Source organism: Postia placenta (genome assembly GCF_002117355.1).
Source record: "Postia placenta MAD-698-R-SB12 unplaced genomic scaffold POSPLAscaffold_15, whole genome shotgun sequence".
Classification (NCBI taxonomy): Eukaryota; Fungi; Basidiomycota; class Agaricomycetes; order Polyporales; family Adustoporiaceae; genus Rhodonia; species Rhodonia placenta.
The window spans coordinates 1,117,314-1,133,627 of NW_020169846.1; the positions used below are offsets into that span (position 1 = coordinate 1,117,314).

General features: G+C 53.9%; 8 protein-coding genes across 8 annotated transcripts; 5 read left to right on the forward strand and 3 right to left on the reverse strand.

The window, feature by feature from the left end:
* Positions 1-713: 713 nt before the first annotated feature.
* POSPLADRAFT_1060901 (hypothetical protein) lies at positions 714-1,268 on the forward strand (the record flags this gene model as incomplete). Its single annotated transcript, XM_024481314.1, has 1 exon — positions 714-1,268. One exon carries the CDS (start codon positions 714-716, stop codon positions 1,266-1,268), a length of 555 nt encoding a protein of 184 aa, XP_024335209.1.
* Positions 1,269-1,695: 427 nt separating this feature from the next.
* POSPLADRAFT_1154005 (hypothetical protein) lies at positions 1,696-3,596 on the forward strand (the record flags this gene model as incomplete). Its single annotated transcript, XM_024486798.1, has 11 exons — positions 1,696-1,995; positions 2,045-2,072; positions 2,229-2,326; positions 2,388-2,418; positions 2,476-2,587; positions 2,636-2,661; positions 2,716-2,887; positions 2,938-3,071; positions 3,128-3,246; positions 3,301-3,345; positions 3,405-3,596. 11 exons carry the CDS (start codon positions 1,696-1,698, stop codon positions 3,594-3,596), a joined length of 1,257 nt encoding a protein of 418 aa, XP_024335210.1.
* A 313-nt stretch (positions 3,597-3,909) lies between these two features.
* Positions 3,910-4,297, forward strand: POSPLADRAFT_1173816 (hypothetical protein; the record flags this gene model as incomplete). Its single annotated transcript, XM_024488254.1, has 2 exons — positions 3,910-3,943; positions 4,008-4,297. Coding segments are annotated over exons 1-2 (291 nt in total), but the record flags the coding sequence as incomplete, so codon positions are not given.
* Positions 4,298-5,355: 1,058 nt separating this feature from the next.
* POSPLADRAFT_1154233 (hypothetical protein) lies at positions 5,356-6,258 on the forward strand (the record flags this gene model as incomplete). Its single annotated transcript, XM_024486829.1, has 4 exons — positions 5,356-5,471; positions 5,524-5,617; positions 5,672-6,040; positions 6,097-6,258. Coding segments are annotated over 4 exons (741 nt in total), but the record flags the coding sequence as incomplete, so codon positions are not given.
* An 87-nt stretch (positions 6,259-6,345) lies between these two features.
* POSPLADRAFT_1076041 (hypothetical protein) lies at positions 6,346-9,867 on the reverse strand (the record flags this gene model as incomplete). The annotated part of the gene is made up of 5 exons (XM_024482878.1): positions 6,346-7,496; positions 7,556-7,857; positions 7,912-9,066; positions 9,120-9,631; positions 9,681-9,867. 5 exons carry the CDS (start codon positions 9,865-9,867, stop codon positions 6,518-6,520), a joined length of 3,135 nt encoding a protein of 1,044 aa, XP_024335213.1. The 3' UTR covers positions 6,346-6,517.
* A 253-nt stretch (positions 9,868-10,120) lies between these two features.
* On the reverse strand, positions 10,121-11,513 carry POSPLADRAFT_1041442 (hypothetical protein). Its single transcript, XM_024477912.1, has 5 exons — positions 11,307-11,513; positions 11,166-11,250; positions 10,629-11,039; positions 10,333-10,569; positions 10,121-10,273 (listed from the first exon to the last, which is right to left on the reverse strand). The coding sequence occupies exons 1-5, from the start codon at positions 11,445-11,447 to the stop codon at positions 10,257-10,259; spliced, it is 891 nt and encodes a 296-aa protein (XP_024335214.1). The 5' UTR covers positions 11,448-11,513; the 3' UTR covers positions 10,121-10,256.
* Positions 11,514-11,702: 189 nt separating this feature from the next.
* POSPLADRAFT_1041443 (hypothetical protein) lies at positions 11,703-13,210 on the forward strand. Its single transcript, XM_024477913.1, has 4 exons — positions 11,703-12,127; positions 12,186-12,503; positions 12,558-12,849; positions 12,899-13,210. Exons 1-4 carry the CDS (start codon positions 11,813-11,815, stop codon positions 13,066-13,068), a joined length of 1,095 nt encoding a protein of 364 aa, XP_024335215.1. The 5' UTR covers positions 11,703-11,812; the 3' UTR covers positions 13,069-13,210.
* POSPLADRAFT_1185272 (hypothetical protein) lies at positions 13,081-16,051 on the reverse strand (the record flags this gene model as incomplete). Its single annotated transcript, XM_024489138.1, is given in 9 exon segments — positions 13,081-13,813; positions 13,874-14,021; positions 14,340-14,652; positions 14,968-15,260; positions 15,274-15,377; positions 15,430-15,550; positions 15,604-15,630; positions 15,686-15,802; positions 15,892-16,051. 9 exon segments carry the CDS (start codon positions 16,049-16,051, stop codon positions 13,402-13,404), a joined length of 1,695 nt encoding a protein of 564 aa, XP_024335216.1. The 3' UTR covers positions 13,081-13,401.
* Between the last annotated feature and the right edge of the window lie 263 nt (positions 16,052-16,314).

The following is a 16,314-nucleotide window of genomic DNA, read 5'->3' on the forward strand; positions in this document are numbered from 1 at the left end:
TTGTGCGTCTCATACAATCGATGTATCTACATGGACACTGATAGATCCGCGCATATAGCCGCCACGCATGTTCATGAATATGACGAACGAGATCTAGACCCGCCTGACCTCGGTCCAACTGACTTCTTTACGCGGGCATATCTTACATACAATAAGCTAAACATAGAGGCGAGTTGGCCATGGTTTAAACACACTAAAGAACTGAACAATTTTCAGCCAAAGCTAGGGTTCAATACATGCCTATGTAAACAATCGTACGTCCTGTTTCCACCTGAGAAGCAGGATACACGACCACGGAAACGCCTCAGGCGTTCCTCAACACCTAAATATGCTCACTCAGACGCGAATGGGAACTTGTAGGTTCTCTTCCATCTCTTGCTATACAGACTGAGCAGGCGTCGGGCACAGAACGACCGTTGCCAACGATGAACAGCACTTCTGTCCGAGAGAAACATGTAGAAGATGGTTTCACACCGTATGCCTCCTGAAATACGGGCATATCGAAAGCTCGCCCGCTCTTTACCGCGGAGACCGTGCTGTGCGCCTACTTGCAGTCGACCCTGACAGCGAAGTCAATTGTGCAGTCTTGGCCTGGTACTGTGACCCAATAACGGAGGTATGTCCTGGCTATATCCTGCATCCTCCAATACACTGAAATTCCATGATCTAAGGGATGCGACAGTAACAATCTGTGGGATGATGCGTGTAGATCTATGGCTGTTTCATCAGCGGAGTCTGTAACCGACCTAAAGCCCGCATCTCTGGCCGAGGCCATGGAAGGGATGTCCATTTCATGGACAACGCTGGCACACCTTCCAGCTGCCTTGGTCAGGATTGCGCAATGTCCGATTGTGCGCCGGCCAGGGCCAGCCCAACATGGGTGGTCTGCGGTAGGCAATGTGAAGGAAGTGGTCCTTGCGCGCCGCTTTGTGTACGCAGCATTAGAAGGATGCTATCCAGGTGGCCCAGGTTGGCAGCACCTCGAGGCTCTGGTTGCACGCGTCGAGACCATGGCATCTGGAGAAACAGATGAGGTACTTCAAGTCGGCGATGCAGCCTGCAGGAATGACGCATCGCCTGGAGATACTGTCAGTCAGTGGGATAGAGGACTCGGCGTGCTCCGTAACCTGTGCATTGAGTTGAACGACTACTTCCTGTTGGCTTCGCCTTACCTGCCATACTGGGAGCAACGCGGGCGGGAGCTCGAAGAGGAGACTTGGATGCACAGTCCACCCCTTCTTTGCCCGATGTGCAAAGGAGCCATTTGATCTGGGGGGTGTTAGTGCTATTTCTGTTTTGACTGTGATCATTTGCTGCTAGGTGCTCTCCCAGTGTCCCATGCTTTCCCTCATATGCGTTCACTTGCTTTCTATTTGCATAGTTACCCCGATGTTGATATGCTGCAATCTGTTGTCTTTACAATGTTATGCTTTAGGTAGGATGTCAAGCAATCTATTCTCGATCAGTCTGGTTTGCGACTGTGGCTGACACTGACGATGTTCGGCTAGACCCTTCCCTTGTCTGAGAAGATTTTAAATCGCCTGTCAGCCTCCACACACTCTAAGGTCAGCCTCACGTCAAAGTCAGCCTCGCGTGTATATAAGGCTGAGGATCCCTGCGCATGGCCGACGTGGTGTTTCCTTCGCACCTCGGTTACAGTCGTTCACAGGCTTTGAGTACTGATCTACCACCATCATGTTGACCCGGTCTTCGTTACTCTTACAGGTTCTGCTGCTGCTTGGCTCAACCACGGGCATTCCGATCGGCACTCCGGACCTACTGTCGACAGCACCCGGAGGCTACTTGCTGCAGAGCTCTCCAATCCCTCTGCCGTTTACCCGGCTCATCAACCCCAACAGGAAAGCTCAACTTCCTCAGGCCGACAGACAGCGGTTCCAGTCGCTTTACGGGAATGCTCAAGGCAGCACGCCGGATCAAGAGGCGGCTGTGTTTAACGTACCCAGCACTTTTCAAGTAGTCAGCTATGTTGCCACTGTGAGTTGCACCTAGTTGTCGACGACTCGGTTGCTCAGTCGTACCACAGGTGGGCATTGGTAACCCTCCTACCAACTGTAAGTCAGCCTCGATCACTACGCGCATGACCCCATGGCGCATAATTTGTTGAACCGAAAAATCGACTGCCATGTCTAAAGATCGCTTACCAGCAGGGCGAGAAATTCCGGTGAGAGATGAGGGTGATTCTGATGGCTGACCTTTCCTATACACAGATTCGTTGCTCATTGATACCGGAAGCTCAAACACCTGGGTCGGCGCGAATAAGACCTTCGAGTCTACTAGTTCAACTATTCCGACGGGCGGGCTCTTCGTTAGTCTAACCGCTCCACGCTTATGTCGTATACGGCGTTCTTAGCTGACCACCGCTTTAGTCCGTCGAGTATGGTTCTGGATTCGTGGCAGGTTTGATTTCCTGCCTTTCTGTCTAAATGCCATTCCAATTCGCACATGCTATTCCAGGATTCGAGGTCGAGGATGTGGTAACATTGGCATATGAGCTTACCATCAAAAACCAGTCGATTGGAGTGGCTGTTTTCGCGGAAGGATTCGATGGTGTAGACGGCATTCTGGGGTGATGTTTAGCCTCTTGTGACTTTTCATGCGCTGACCAGTGAGACAGGATTGGTCCTGTAGACCTGACGCAAGGTAAAACGACCTCTCAGTAGAACCCACCGCGAGGCAACGCTGACTCCTTGCCAGGAACCAACGTCCCTAATATCAACGAGAAAACTTCGACCGTGACCGACAATGCATGGTTTCAGGGACTCCTTGCCGCGTATGAGGTTGGGATAGGATTCGCCCCAGCTGACAATGGCGAGCTTACCTTCGGCGGCACCAATCCGACTAGGTACACAGGTAACATCAACTATGTGTGAGTGCTGAATCCTCTTTGCATTCGCATATCACTCACGGGCCCTGAAGTCCGATCACATCCACTAAACCGGCGGGCAACTTTGTCGGCATAAACCAAACGGTGTCATATGGCGGCGTAGAGATCCTTCACAATGCCGCAGGCATCGTCGACACCGGGACGACACTGCTATTACTAGCAACAGGTTCGAGTTGCAGTCTGCTTTCCATGAGTTGAATCGCTAACGCTGAGACACTGCAGATGCCTTCAACATGTATAAAGCCCAGACTGGAGCCACGCTCGATGAGCGGTCGGGGTTACTCAAGGTCACGCCGGAGCAATATGGGCAGATGAACAGCCTGTACTTCGACATCGGGGGCGTACGTGAGAAGATATCTCTTCTTAATACAGCTAAATGACATGCCCTCGATTAGCGAAGATACGAGCTCACACCCAATGCGCAAATCTGGCCCCGGACGGTGAGTCCTGTCTGACGGTGCTAGGCATGAGTCGCTGACAGTCGCGGTGTACCGCACAGCTAAACGAAGAGATTGGTGGCGACAAGGACGGGATCTATCTAGTGGTTGCTGACAGCGGGAACGCGGCAGGAAGCGGCCTCGATTTCATCGACGGGATGGTCTTCCTGGAGCGGTACTACCTTGTGTACGATGTGGGAAACTCCCTCGTTGGGTTCGCTACTACCACAAATACATACTCAAATGTAAATTGATCGGAAAATCCGGGTTTAAAATTATTGTGCACGCAAGTGACTATATCCCGGGCCACAAAACACGGACCGGACGTAGCTTATATTATGCTGTCAGACTTTCACACAGATTGTGGAGAATAAGCGGAAGGATGTCCAGCGCTGCTGCGTTCAGAATGAGAATAAAGTCCGTGAAACAGAGCTAAGGTACATTTCTGCATCGTTGTGACATTGTCGAGCAGACTCGATCGATGATCTTCGACGCTTGTCACGTGCGTCCCCGCCATTCTCGCGGGGTTGGTCTGAGGCGCGTCTTCACCGAGCGTTCACTCTTACAGCTGGTCGAAAGTTCCACGCGAGCTGAGCGCATGGTGAGTATGTCTCGAAATGGTTGCGCGAGCTTGGGATTGACCGAGGGGTCTGACATCCTTATAGATGTTCTCGTCGTTTGGAAACAACAATCCTGCCGGGAGCGCGTTCGGCAGTACGCCTCAGCAGCCACAGCAGCAACCAGGGTCATCTACCTCAGGAAGCGGCCTTTTTGGACCCCTTGGCTCGACGAACAACACCGCGCAGCCAGCAGCCAGCGGCTCCTTGTTTGCGAACGCGAATCAGCAACAAACGCCTGCTACTGGCTCGCTCTTTGGCAACACGCAGACGACAGGGACGACGGGAGGTCTCTTCGGCAACGCATCCAATACTAACGTCCCGAGCAGTGGAAGCCTGTTCTCCAACACATCAGCACAGCCGGCCGCGGGCAGTCAACCCGCCACAAGTGGTCTGTTCGGGGGTCAGTCAGGATCAAGTAACGCTGCCCCTGCTAATGGTTCTCTCTTTGGAAATTCTGCGTCAAACACGAGTACCGCGGGAGGGGGTCTCTTTGGAAACAACACTACTGGAGGAGCCAACACAGGCACGGCAGGAGGTGGGCTCTTTGGCAACAGTGGAGGGACGAACACTACGGGCGGAAGCCTGTTTGGAAACACAACTGCAGCGAATGCGAGTGCAGGAGGAGGTGGACTCTTTGGAAACACTGCAGGAAGTACGAATACAGGCAGTAGCTTGTTCGGCAACACTGCAGCAGGGAACACCAGCACAGGCGGTAGTCTGTTCGGAAATACCTCAGGAGGAAGCACGAGTTCAGGTGGCGGCTTGTTCGGGAACACCACGGCAAACCCTACGAGCAGCCTCTTTGGCGGGAATACTACTGGGTCGACTAACACTACGGGTGCAACCAACGCCTCGACAGGCGGCAGCCTCTTCGGGAACAACACGTCTGGTAGCCTCTTCGGTAACACTGCAAGCGGTAGTAATACAAACAACACAAGTAGTCTCTTTGGGCCAACCAATACAGGTGGCGGACTTTTTGGGAGCACACCGAACGCGCCTACTACCACCTTGGGAGGTACGTCTTCCAGCGTCTTGGATCGTCGTAGGATGTTTATATGACAGCTTGTGTTATCGTCATAAGCTGGAGGCGGCATCACCGCACCGTCCTTGTTTGGCGGCTCTACCTTAGGGCAACCTGCACAACAACAACGTTCGGGGCTATTTGGCGGTAGCACCGTCGGCGGGTCTAATCTCCTCGGGTCCACGCAGAATCTTCTCTCGCATTCTGTGACGCCTGGTCAGCAGCAGGCGGACGCACAGTCGCAGTTCGTCAATTTGTACCAGCGCATAGAGACTATTGCACAGGCATGGAATCCCGCGTCTCCGCAATGCCGTTTCCAGGTATGCGGTATGCGGTTTGACGGCGTTGTCGAAAAATGACGTGTCCTGATAGCACTACTTCTACAATCTCGTCGATCCTAGCCAGGTGCACCTGTACGGTCGTCCACCCAACGCGACAAACGACACATTATGGCAGAAAGCCATTCGTGAAAATCCAGATCCAAGCTGGTAAGTGCATGCAATGGTCCATTTTGTGACAGATCGTTGACCGTTTGTACAGTCTCGTGCCGGTGATCGCAAATGGCTTCGATGACTTACAACAGCGAGTCGAGGCACAGACCCAACAAGCGGCGGCACATCAAGAGAAACTTAAGGTCGGCGAGGTTGTCTGACCTCCAAACGTATACATACTAACGCGAATGTTCCAGGAACTGTCAACGCGAATAACAGCGCTAACCCGGCAGCATCAACTGTCGAACGCCCCTCGATTGCAACGAGCCGCGGCGCTGCAGACGCAATTGACACATCGTGTACTTAAGGTGGTACAACACCTCCATCTGCTCATCCCCGCTGTTCGCTCGTCCGCGATCAGGCCAGAAGAGGAGGCCTTACGTGCGGCTTTGGAGGACGTCGACCAGGAGATCCGGAGACCAGGCGGTATCGGGCGGATGCGGGGTAAGCTCAATGAGCTGTGGGCGCTCGTAGGTGCTGTCTCCGCTGCAAGGGAGAGGGATCATCGAGCCGGAAGTGTGGAGTGGGCTGTTGTAGACGAGCAGGGACTCAGTCAGCTCGCTCAGGTAACGTTTCACGATGCCAACACCGCATACAGTATGCCTGATTTATTCGTTCGCAGATACTAGCGGAGGAGCAGGCGGGTCTGGCGCATCTAACAAAAATACTGCAGCGGGATCTGAAGGATCTGGCTGTAATAGAAGGAAGGACTGTGAAAGAGGAGGAGCCGGATTTACTGCTCAACTCGACCTCGTCATTGCATGGACGTAGTAGGATGTACTGATTTTGGACTACTTGTACTCTAGAGGGTATTGATGCGCACTGCCGACGCGCCTGATGACTTCCGACCTGCATTCGCGCATTTTATAGTACCATCAGATATGGTCCGGGTCATTGTTGCCTACGATCTATTAGATTCAATAGCAATCTCGACACCTAGCTATTGCACAGAGGGAAATGCTACATCCATTCCTGTATTTCATCGGTAAGTAGCAACTTGATAGGTACAAACATACAATAATGCGATGCGCTTATGTACATCGCTACCGTCCATAGCCTTGGGGATATTGGCTGTACTGCTGCTGAGGAGGGGGCGGGAAAGTCTGATATTGATAGCCCCCCGGCTGTTGCTGCGCAGGTGCATTTGTGGGCGACGAGCCATACTGGGGCTGATATGAAACAGGAGGAGGCGGAGGAGGGAACGGTGATGTCGATTGCGGAGGTGCATACGTGGTATTGTACATTGGCTGCGACGGCGGCGGATACGGTGCCTGGCGCTGCTGAGGTTGTGCGTACGTCTGCTGCTGAGGCTGCGAGTAAGCTGGCTGTTGTGGCTGCGAGTACCTGGGATGTTGCTGTCCGAGCGGGTTACCCTGAGGCGGAGGCGGTAGATGTGGAGGAGGGGTCGGAGCAGACGGCGCTTGGGCGAACGGGGAACCACTCCCGCTATTACCAAACATAACAAGCGATGAGTAAGGGTCGGCTGGAGGTGCCGACGGCTGATACGAGGGCTGTGACTGAGGAGGGTAAGGGGCTCTTGGTGGTTGAGGAGGAGGCGACGGGAATTGTTGAGAAGTTGATGGTGGCGGATACTGCTGAGATGCAGGTGGAGAAGAATATTGCTGTGAAACCGGCGGCGATGGATATTGCTGAGAAGGGGGCGGAGTTGAGTATTGCTGGGAGGGTGGTGCGGGAGCCGAAGGCCACGAACTCTGGGTTGCAGGTGGCGGCGGCGGTGACGTTGGCCCATTACGACGACCGTTGAGGTTCATGGCAGCAAAGGACGAGTCGATGCCACTTGCGAAGGACGAACTCTGCGGCCGAGGCGGCGGAGGTGGAAGGCGGGGCTTCTCAGCAAGAGGAGGGGGCGACGTAGCCGCAGCTTGAGATTTCCTGCGCTCCGCCTCCGCTTGCGCGGCAAGGGCCTCGCGCTCCATCGTGCGTTCTGATACGAAGGACTTTGCATTGCGTCTGAGCCCAGTCGTTAGCTCCGTGAGCTCGTTGTAGAATTGCAATCCTTTCCTGTACGAGACAGCGTGTTGGTCATCACTCCAGCGGCACGGCAATAACAGAGAACGTACGCAAGACCATCCCTCACTTCCATGTACACATCTCTGGCACGCGAGAAGCGGCGAATGGTATCTTTCTTACGTTTCTCTCGTTCCTCCCACTTCTTGGCACCTGGTCCACGTCCTGCAAGATCCTTCAAGGTACGCCAGAGGGCTGAAACCTCTTGCAAGGTGATTTGCTCATGGTGGAAAGTGGCCGTTAACCGCTGTTGGTACGGGCGGAATTTCTCAAGTTCCCCGGCGAACAGACTGGTCTCGACACCACTATTCCGACGGTTGAGCAGCAGGAGATGTGATACATCATCGGCTTGGACCTTATAAAAAGGCCATCAGCATTCTCCTGTGTATTCTGCGACCGTTACAAATACCTTATCCTTTAAATCCTTCAGAACTTGTCCTCTTTCATGGGCGATCTTGTTCAGCCGACCAAGTCGTTCCTCAAGTTCGTCGACGAGCTGTGCAACTCTAGCACGTTCCTCTTCTCCTTGCGTCTCGCTTGTGACGTCCAGGTCAAGCAAGTTCTCCGATCCTGCCCCTCCTTGTTCCGTGCTAGCTCGGAAGACATCTTCTACTTGTGGAGAGAGTAGCAGTCGGACCTCGCCTTTTACCGAGTCCCAAAGAGCGTCGACTTGCTGATCCGACTGGGCTGCAGCCTCCAGTGCGCTGAGATGTGACTTCAAGTCTTGGCGAAGGGACTTGGTCAAGGCAGCGGACGGTGCTTGTGTCCACAAGTGGTCGTACTTCACGCGCATCGTCTCGCACTCTCTGCTCTCGGTTTCAAGGTCCCGGCTTACGCTGTCAAGCTCATTCTTGACCAAGTCTTTCAAGCGCTTCAGCTGCACCATGAGCGTTTCGACGGCTTCGCGTTCCTCCATGAGCCCAATATCCTCGCGCCATCGGCGCACCTCCACGGGCACCTCTTCCTCGCCACCGACGCCACCCTCCGCGATCGCCTTGAAGCGCACGAGGCCTTGCTTGACACCCAGCGAGTCAAGCGCGCTCTTCACCTCTGCGTCCGCGTCGTCCGCCTTCTCGACCTCCCCGCGTACGAGCTTTGCCTTCTCCTCCGAGTATACACTCGCGCTCTCGTGCACGCTCAGCGGGATCAGCCGCAGGAACAGGTCCGGGCCGATCACTTTCTGCACGTCCGCCGTTGCGTATACTTCCTGGATTGTCACCGGTGTCGCGACCACCGCTTTGTCGATCGGCGGGAGCGCCTCAGCCGCGGGCGGCACCGCATTATAGATCAAGTCGTTCTCGCGCTGCGCCTCGCTCTTCTTGTCCGTGCAGAGCGCAAGATGGGCTTTTGTGAGGTCGAGCAGGGCGGGGCCGGCATCTGGTGGAAGGTTGGGCGACATCTGCGTTACGAAGACGGAGTTGAATGAGGTCGCAGAGCGGTTCGCTTCCTTTGCAGCTGCTTCGGCCAAAGTGAAGCGTACGAGGGCATCTCCGTGCTTGCTTGCTGCACTATCAGCCAGCGCCCTGTAGTATTGAGCCACGGATGTGAAGTATTTCGCCTTGGTCTTCATGAACATCTCTCAGCATACAGCACTGTAGAGCATATACTGAGCCGCACCTGCACGATGGTGACCCAATTGCGGTCAAAGATACCCTTGCCCATGAACTCCTTCACCTCCTCACTAAGTGCGTTGTACATGAACGCCGTCTGCGATGCAATCTTTGCCACCAGCGCGTTCCCTTTCTTCTCGTCCGTGCACTTCTCGAAGAAGACCTCGGTCGCCTGCGCGAGAATGGCCCCCACCAGGAACTTGATCACTTCGCGGCTCAGGTCCGTCGACGGCGCGTGCAGGAAGTTGTCATTAATGTACGTGAGCATGCCCGCGCATGTGCGGAAATAGTGGAACGCCCGCTTCAGGCCTTCGGGGTCGGCTCTGTTCTGGTACGCCGCGATGGCGGAGTGCGTTGCCGCGATCTGGAAGATGATGGACGCTTTCTCGTATGCGATGGACGTCTGCGTGATGAGCTTGTTCGTGAAAGCATCCCGCCAAGGGAAGTTCACCCGGAGTTCGGGGAAGCGCAGCTCGAGAAGCTCGAGCTGGCCGAAGTACTTATACAGGAGGTCCCGCGCTGCATCCTCGTTAGTTGCTGGCCTGAATTAAAGAGAGATTTATCGCACCAGTCATGTCGCTGCCAGCACCCTTAACCGCGTCTTGCCTACACCGCTGAAGGTTGGCGCACTCGGTGGCATAGTTGTCTGGATCCTCTCCGTACGAGTGCGATATTGCGCTCCGTATTGGCGTCGTCCAGTCTACATCCTCTGTGGACTTCTTGGGTATCGAGATCATAGGCGAATGGTGTAACATTGTTGCTACAGAAATTCAAGGTGGAGATACAGGGGAAAGGTCGGCTGAAGGTGCTGAGAGCAGACCAGGCACCGGTAGAATGACGCAAAGTGCTGACTCAAGTCCTCAGGCCTCAGACCTAGCGTATCAGCCTAGCCCAATGTAAGATGTAACAAGAAATATTGTGCGGCGAGAGAGCAGGCACGGCTGCGCGCGAGTGTAGACGCAGCTCTCAGCATGCAGTAAAGCCGCCCAAAACGTCCCACGCAAAGATCGCGGCAACAGTCAGATCGAGAGGTTACATTGGCACATATCCATTGACACGCTGTAACGACGCCGCAGCGAGACATCGAGGCAACAGTCCGACTACTCTAAATGCACGCCGCGATCTCTCCATGCCACTGACCGACTTAGAGGGCGCTCGCACCTGGTATACAACACGACACATCAGAAGTTGCTCAGCCTGAAATGAAAAGACATTCGTACCGGTAATGATGTCGACAAGCTCGTTGGTAATAGAGGCCTGGCGACCACGGTTGTACTGCATCTGCAGCTTTCCGATCATGTCCAACGCGTTCTTTGACGCGTTGTCCATGGCGTTGCGACGAGCACTCTGCTCGCACGCATGGCCCTCAACAAGAGTTGCATAGATGGCGTTTGCCAGGGAAAACTCCGCAAGGTCCTTCGTCACGTCGTCCTCCATCTCGTATGCCTTGAAGCCAGCTGCAAACGCGTGTGAGTTCGACTTTCGGCAACAAAATATTTGGTCAAACGACACTTACGAGAGTTCTTCAACGACTCCTCCGTCTCGACCTCCATGACCGCCGACTCGTACGAGATCGCAGTCACGAACTTGTTATACACGATCGCGATGCTGTCGTACTTGACGCCCGACTTGATGATCAGGTCCGCAACACCCGCCGCGTCTGCGAACGTCGGAATGTCACGCCCAATCTGGTTGAAGGTCAAGGTGAGGTTTTTCGGCAGCGCGCGGGCGAGTTGCGCCTTGGGCTTGTCGCCGATGACCATAATGGGTGAGTCATGATCAAGGCCGGAGTCCTTCTCGGCAAAAATGCGACGAGTGGCTTTGGTGACGGAGGAGTGGATACCACCGCAGAGACCCTTGTCGGACGAAATGACGATGAACAACTTGCGCTTTGAAGACTGCTCTGCCGGCGAGTTCTCGAAGACCTCTGAGATACACGCGCGACGCGTTCATAACCAAAAATCAGCTCTCTCATCCCTCAATTCGTGCGCATGCCAGCAGGGATTTGTTCGCAGAGAGACCCCGCCTGCTCAGCTGCAAGGCACGGACTCACCGGCGTTCGCAATACCGTACTGCTTGCCCGCCTGCATTGCACGCTGCGCCTTGTTCAGCTTAGTCGATGCAATCATTTTCATGGACTATTCAACCAAGCTATATTTCATTACTCGACATCTTCATACCGATACATACTCACCTTTGTGATCTTCTCAATGTTCCTCACGGACTTGAGTCGTAGCTCAATCTCGCGGAGAGTCGCCATGTTCCGCGCGCCGGCGGGGGCTGCGCCCAGCGTCGACTGGGACGCGATACGACCGAGCGTGCGCCTCGCAAGCATGAGGACAAATGCGCAGAAACGGGGAGGAGGAGGAATATGACGACTGCCAGCTCGAGCGGGCGAGTGCGGAATGCGTAAGGAAATTGCCGGCGGAGTTAAGAGATACAGTACCAATAAGTCTGATAACTTAGGCGGATTTCTGAATTAGGTGGACCTTCCAATCAAGCTACTTACCTACAGTAATGTAAGATTCAACGATGCCTTACTCCCATTGAACTTATATAGGAATTCTCCGACATTTTAGCATAATATAAATCAAATATCGGGAAATCCCCGACTTTAGCACGCTGACTCGCGCTCCCTGCCTGCAACGACGAGCTCGAAGGTCTACTCATTTATCCCTCCGATAACGATTTTTGCCCACTATGGCGTCCGAGGAACCCTTGTTCGACCCCTCTCTGAAAAAGCGTAAGAAAAAGCAGGTCGCATTCTCTGAGGACCCGCTCGGTGCGGATGCCGACCCCACGACGCCTGCCCCGGCGATCATCGACAGCACTACAGCCAACGGAGATGCCGTGGATATGGGCCCGACGACTATGCATGAGCAGATGATGCAGAATGGATTCACCGGCGAGGGTGCGGAGGACGCTGTCGAGGAGAAGAAGGAGGACGACGAATTCAAGGCAATGTTTGGGGATCTTAAGAAGAAGAAAAAGAAGAAGGACATTCCTATGGACCTGGTATGTGCTACTGTAAATTCGCTTGTAGCAGGCTGAAGCTCAAGGTGCTCAACTGCAGCCGGAGGATAACTCTGGCACAGCGACGCCCACAACAGTGCCGGCCGCTTCTGAGGATTTGGACTTCTCCGATCTCAAGAAGAAGAAGAAATCTACGAAGAAGAAAGCGGCACTCGACATGGAGGCGTTCGAGAAGGAGTTGCAGGTGGCGAAAACTAAGGATGCAGATGAGGAGGAAGGCGGCGAAGAAGGCATCCCGCTGGAAGGAGACGAGACCGAGCTTGGTGACGATCCGTTTACGCGTGGAGAGACCACCATCAACATAGATGCTGGCAGCGAGCCATGGCTGGGCAGTGATCGAGACTACACTTATGAAGAGGTACAGTGGACCGAGGTTGCACCCCATACACACATTGAGCTTCGTTTTGTCCAGCTGCTGCACCGATTCTACGTCCAGTTGCACGCGTCAAACCCCGCGCTTCTCAACTCGACCGGAAAGCGCTACACCATTGCTCCCCCGCAGCTTTTGCGTGAAGGGAACAAGAAGACAGTCTTCGCCAATGTGTCCGATATCTGCAAACGGATGCACAGACAGCCTGAGCATGTTATCCAATACATGTTTGCTGAGATGGGTACCACTGGTTCCGTAGACGGCTCAGGTCGCCTTGTGATCAGGGGCAGATTCCAGCAGAAGCAGATAGAGCATGTCTTACGTCGTTATATCGGTATGTGTGACTTGACATTTCGTGCAGCACATGCTGATTTAATGCTCAGTCGAATACGTTACTTGCAAGACATGCAAGTCACCAGACACGCTTCTCACGAAGGAGAATCGTATTTTCTTCATGTCTTGCGAGTCATGCGGCTCAAGGCGGTCCGTCGCACCGATCAAGACAGGTTTCCAGGCGCAGGTCGGAAGGAGAAGCAAAAACAAGACGGGCTAAGCACACCGAGAATCACGATGGTACTGTGTATATCATGTGTTCATGTATACTTGTGCTATACGCATACATTGTATCGCATGCATTCCACTGCTATTCATCACTGTATACTATCTGAGACAAGATTGCATTAACACTTCGAGACAGGCAGAAATAGAATGATGCTCAACGGGAGGACAACGACGACGTTCGGACAAATCGAGGGCTACTGAGGTTTGAGAGACAGATCGCTCTATCATACAATATGGTAAGGATAAGATGCGTGGATAGACATCATGTATATGCGGACGATGGTGTAAATGGCCTGAACACACGACATGAGACCGTTTGGTCAGGTTATGACCCGACATCCCCGATGTGAGTGAGCGCGGCACGCCGCTTTTTCTTGGGACGCTCTAGTACTCGCTCGGGGACCTCAGCAGCCTCATCTGCATCGTGCAGACCCAACGCACTCTCGTCAACGCTCGGAGCGGGGGTAAGCGGCGGTTCAACTTCGGCCTTCCGCTTCCCGGGAACGACGGGCGTCATTGCCGGCGTGGCGGGCAGGGCCGTCGACTGCACCGACGGCGTCGACATCGGCGTGGCAACCGTTGATGTGCTCGTAAGCGGCAGCGAATGGTGATGTGCAATGGACTGCAGCTGCAGGGTTTGTTGCTGGGTATGATGGGTCGGGAAGATTTCGTCAAACACGACGATGGTACAGTAACCATCGCGTGAGGAAAGCATGAGACATTGGCCATCGGGAGACCTGAGATTCACGGATAGTGAGATTCGCCGCTCGCACAAGAGAACAAACAGAGCGACTTACCATGTCATATCCGTAAATTCGTCATAGTGCAATTTCGTCAATAGACATACAGGACCCGCCTGCTGAGTATCGTAAATGATTACAGTATCCATCGTCGCGACGGCATAGAGCATGCGATATGAGAGAGCAAGAAGTGACGCCGTAAATGCTGGGGTGACGGCCGGTGTACCCGTCCTCGAGAAAGACGGCGTAAATGGTCGAAGAGAGTCAGTCGCGGACAACGCTGGCGAGGGCATCATCAAATGTGACTGTGAGTTGGAAGGGATTGCGATACGCGGCGAAGGGGCCACAATAGGCGTCGAAGGAGCCGGCGTAGCCGTCGACTTCACCGGCGACTCAGTGTTCAGCATGCCAAGCGAGTTGGAGGCAGGACGCGGATAGTCCGCTTTCACTGAGACATCCTTACCCTTCTCGACAGCGATGGTCATCGGCTCCGTCGTCCAGTCCGGACCTGTGACTCCGGGACGCAGCTCATATAGGATAGGTGAGAACTTCACCGCAATGCTGGGCTTCTTATGTCCTGGAAGGTGGAAGATGGGCTGATTGGCGAAGTTTGCCCGGGAGTAGATGTATACAGTTGAGATTGATGCTTGATTCGAGTTGTTCGAAGCTGCAGATGGGTTACCCCTCCGCCCTCGGCTAGGTGTCTCGTCATCCTTGCCATTCTTAGTCTTTGAAGATGCCAGGTTGACCGACGGATCCTCAAATTGACCAGCGGGTGTGGCTAGTAACCCGCCATCAGGGCTAAACGTAAGGCGCCTGAAGAAGTTCGTGTAGTTCTCATCGCCATACAGCTTGACAGAACCCCAACTGGACGACGACGTCTGAGTGCGGATGGCAGGAAGAGCGGGCATAGGCGAAGGTGACCTTCCGAAACGGCCATGCGCAGCAGGGGAATTGGCGGCGGTAGTGCTGCTGAAAGAAGAGCGCCGCGACGGAGTGTAGTCAAGAGGAGGCGGAGGGAACATACTGGAAGGCGTACTCGGCACTGACGCAGTAGGTGTCAACAGAGCACTGCCGCCAAGTTGATGACTAGAGCCCGATCCGGAGGCAGTGGCCTGGTCCCTCAGTTGTTCACTCGCATTCGTGAGCACGGACTCAGTCTCGCTCGTCGTCGAGTCCCGCCGGAGCATCGGAGGCCGACTGCGCGAGCTAGGAGTGCGGCTGTGGCGGTGGTTCATACGCGTGTTTTTTCCCACGGCATGCAGCTCTAGAGTGCCGTCCTTCTGCGTGATGCTATAGATATGCATCGAGCGGTCGCTGCTTTGTGTCGCGATAAACTCGTTCAGAGGGTCCCATGCAACACCCTGGACATAGTGGCTATGTTCAGCAATCTCGGTGATGCATTTGCCTTGGGTATGGTCAGTATGGTATGGCAAAGACATGTCTTAAAGACTAACCGTCGCCCGTCGCGAATATTCTGGCGCAATTATCTGTGCTCCCAGCAATTATGTACTCGCCAGTTGGGCTCCAGGCCAGATCATAGACTTGCATAGTAGTGCAGCTACAAAATACATTCAGCAAGTGCTGCTTACCGGGGACACCTTTGTACATACCGGAAAGTTGTTCGTGGCTTCCAGTGCTCTTTCTCGTATTGTAACTCTTCTGCACTTAAGTCACTGCCATACGTGCCTGTGTGAGGGCTTGTAGTAGGGGCCCAGATAATGATCATTCCATCTAATAGATACCAGTAAGTCGATTGAGACCACTGAAGGGTACAGAGTAGGTACCGTCACCAGCTGAAGCGATCAGCTCCCCTTTCAATCTAACGCGTCAATGATATGATGATACGCGTCTTTCGTTACAGCTTACCATTAGGGCTCCACCGTACTACATTCACCGGAGCAGAGTGTCGTGCTAGCGTAGCCAGATACTCAACTCGCGGGGGACGAGGTGTGGGCGCCTCCGCCGCAGATCCCGATGCTGTTTCTACCACAGAGCGCGGTAGTATATTTGGATGCACCGTCCACAGCTTGACAAAGTTGCTCATCAGCCACCCTCAGGCGAGATTGGAAAACTCACCCTGACATGGTTGTCCTCTCCCCCCGTGGCGAGCTTGTACGACTGTGTCGCGAAGTGTTTCTCGTGACGCGCTTTCTTGAATGGAACTGGCTGAAAGTCACAAGTAGAGATGGGCTTGCTATCGTGCCAGCGAATTTCGAGGGTTCGGACGCGCATTATGAGGTGGCGATTGTTGTAGTAGAAGAACAAGACCCTATGAATCCCGTGGGTGTCCGTACGGTGCTATTCAAGGTCCAATGGATCACTTGTCAGCAGGATTACGGGGATCAACCTGATACGGGAGCTGTTATCGACTAAATGCTATGTTATTCAGAAAGCTATATGCCATCATCAAAGATATCGTAGAGCTATACCTTTCGGTGCCTCCAGAGCTTTTATATGAGACGAATTCAAAGAGTTAGGAGAATACACAGCGCGAG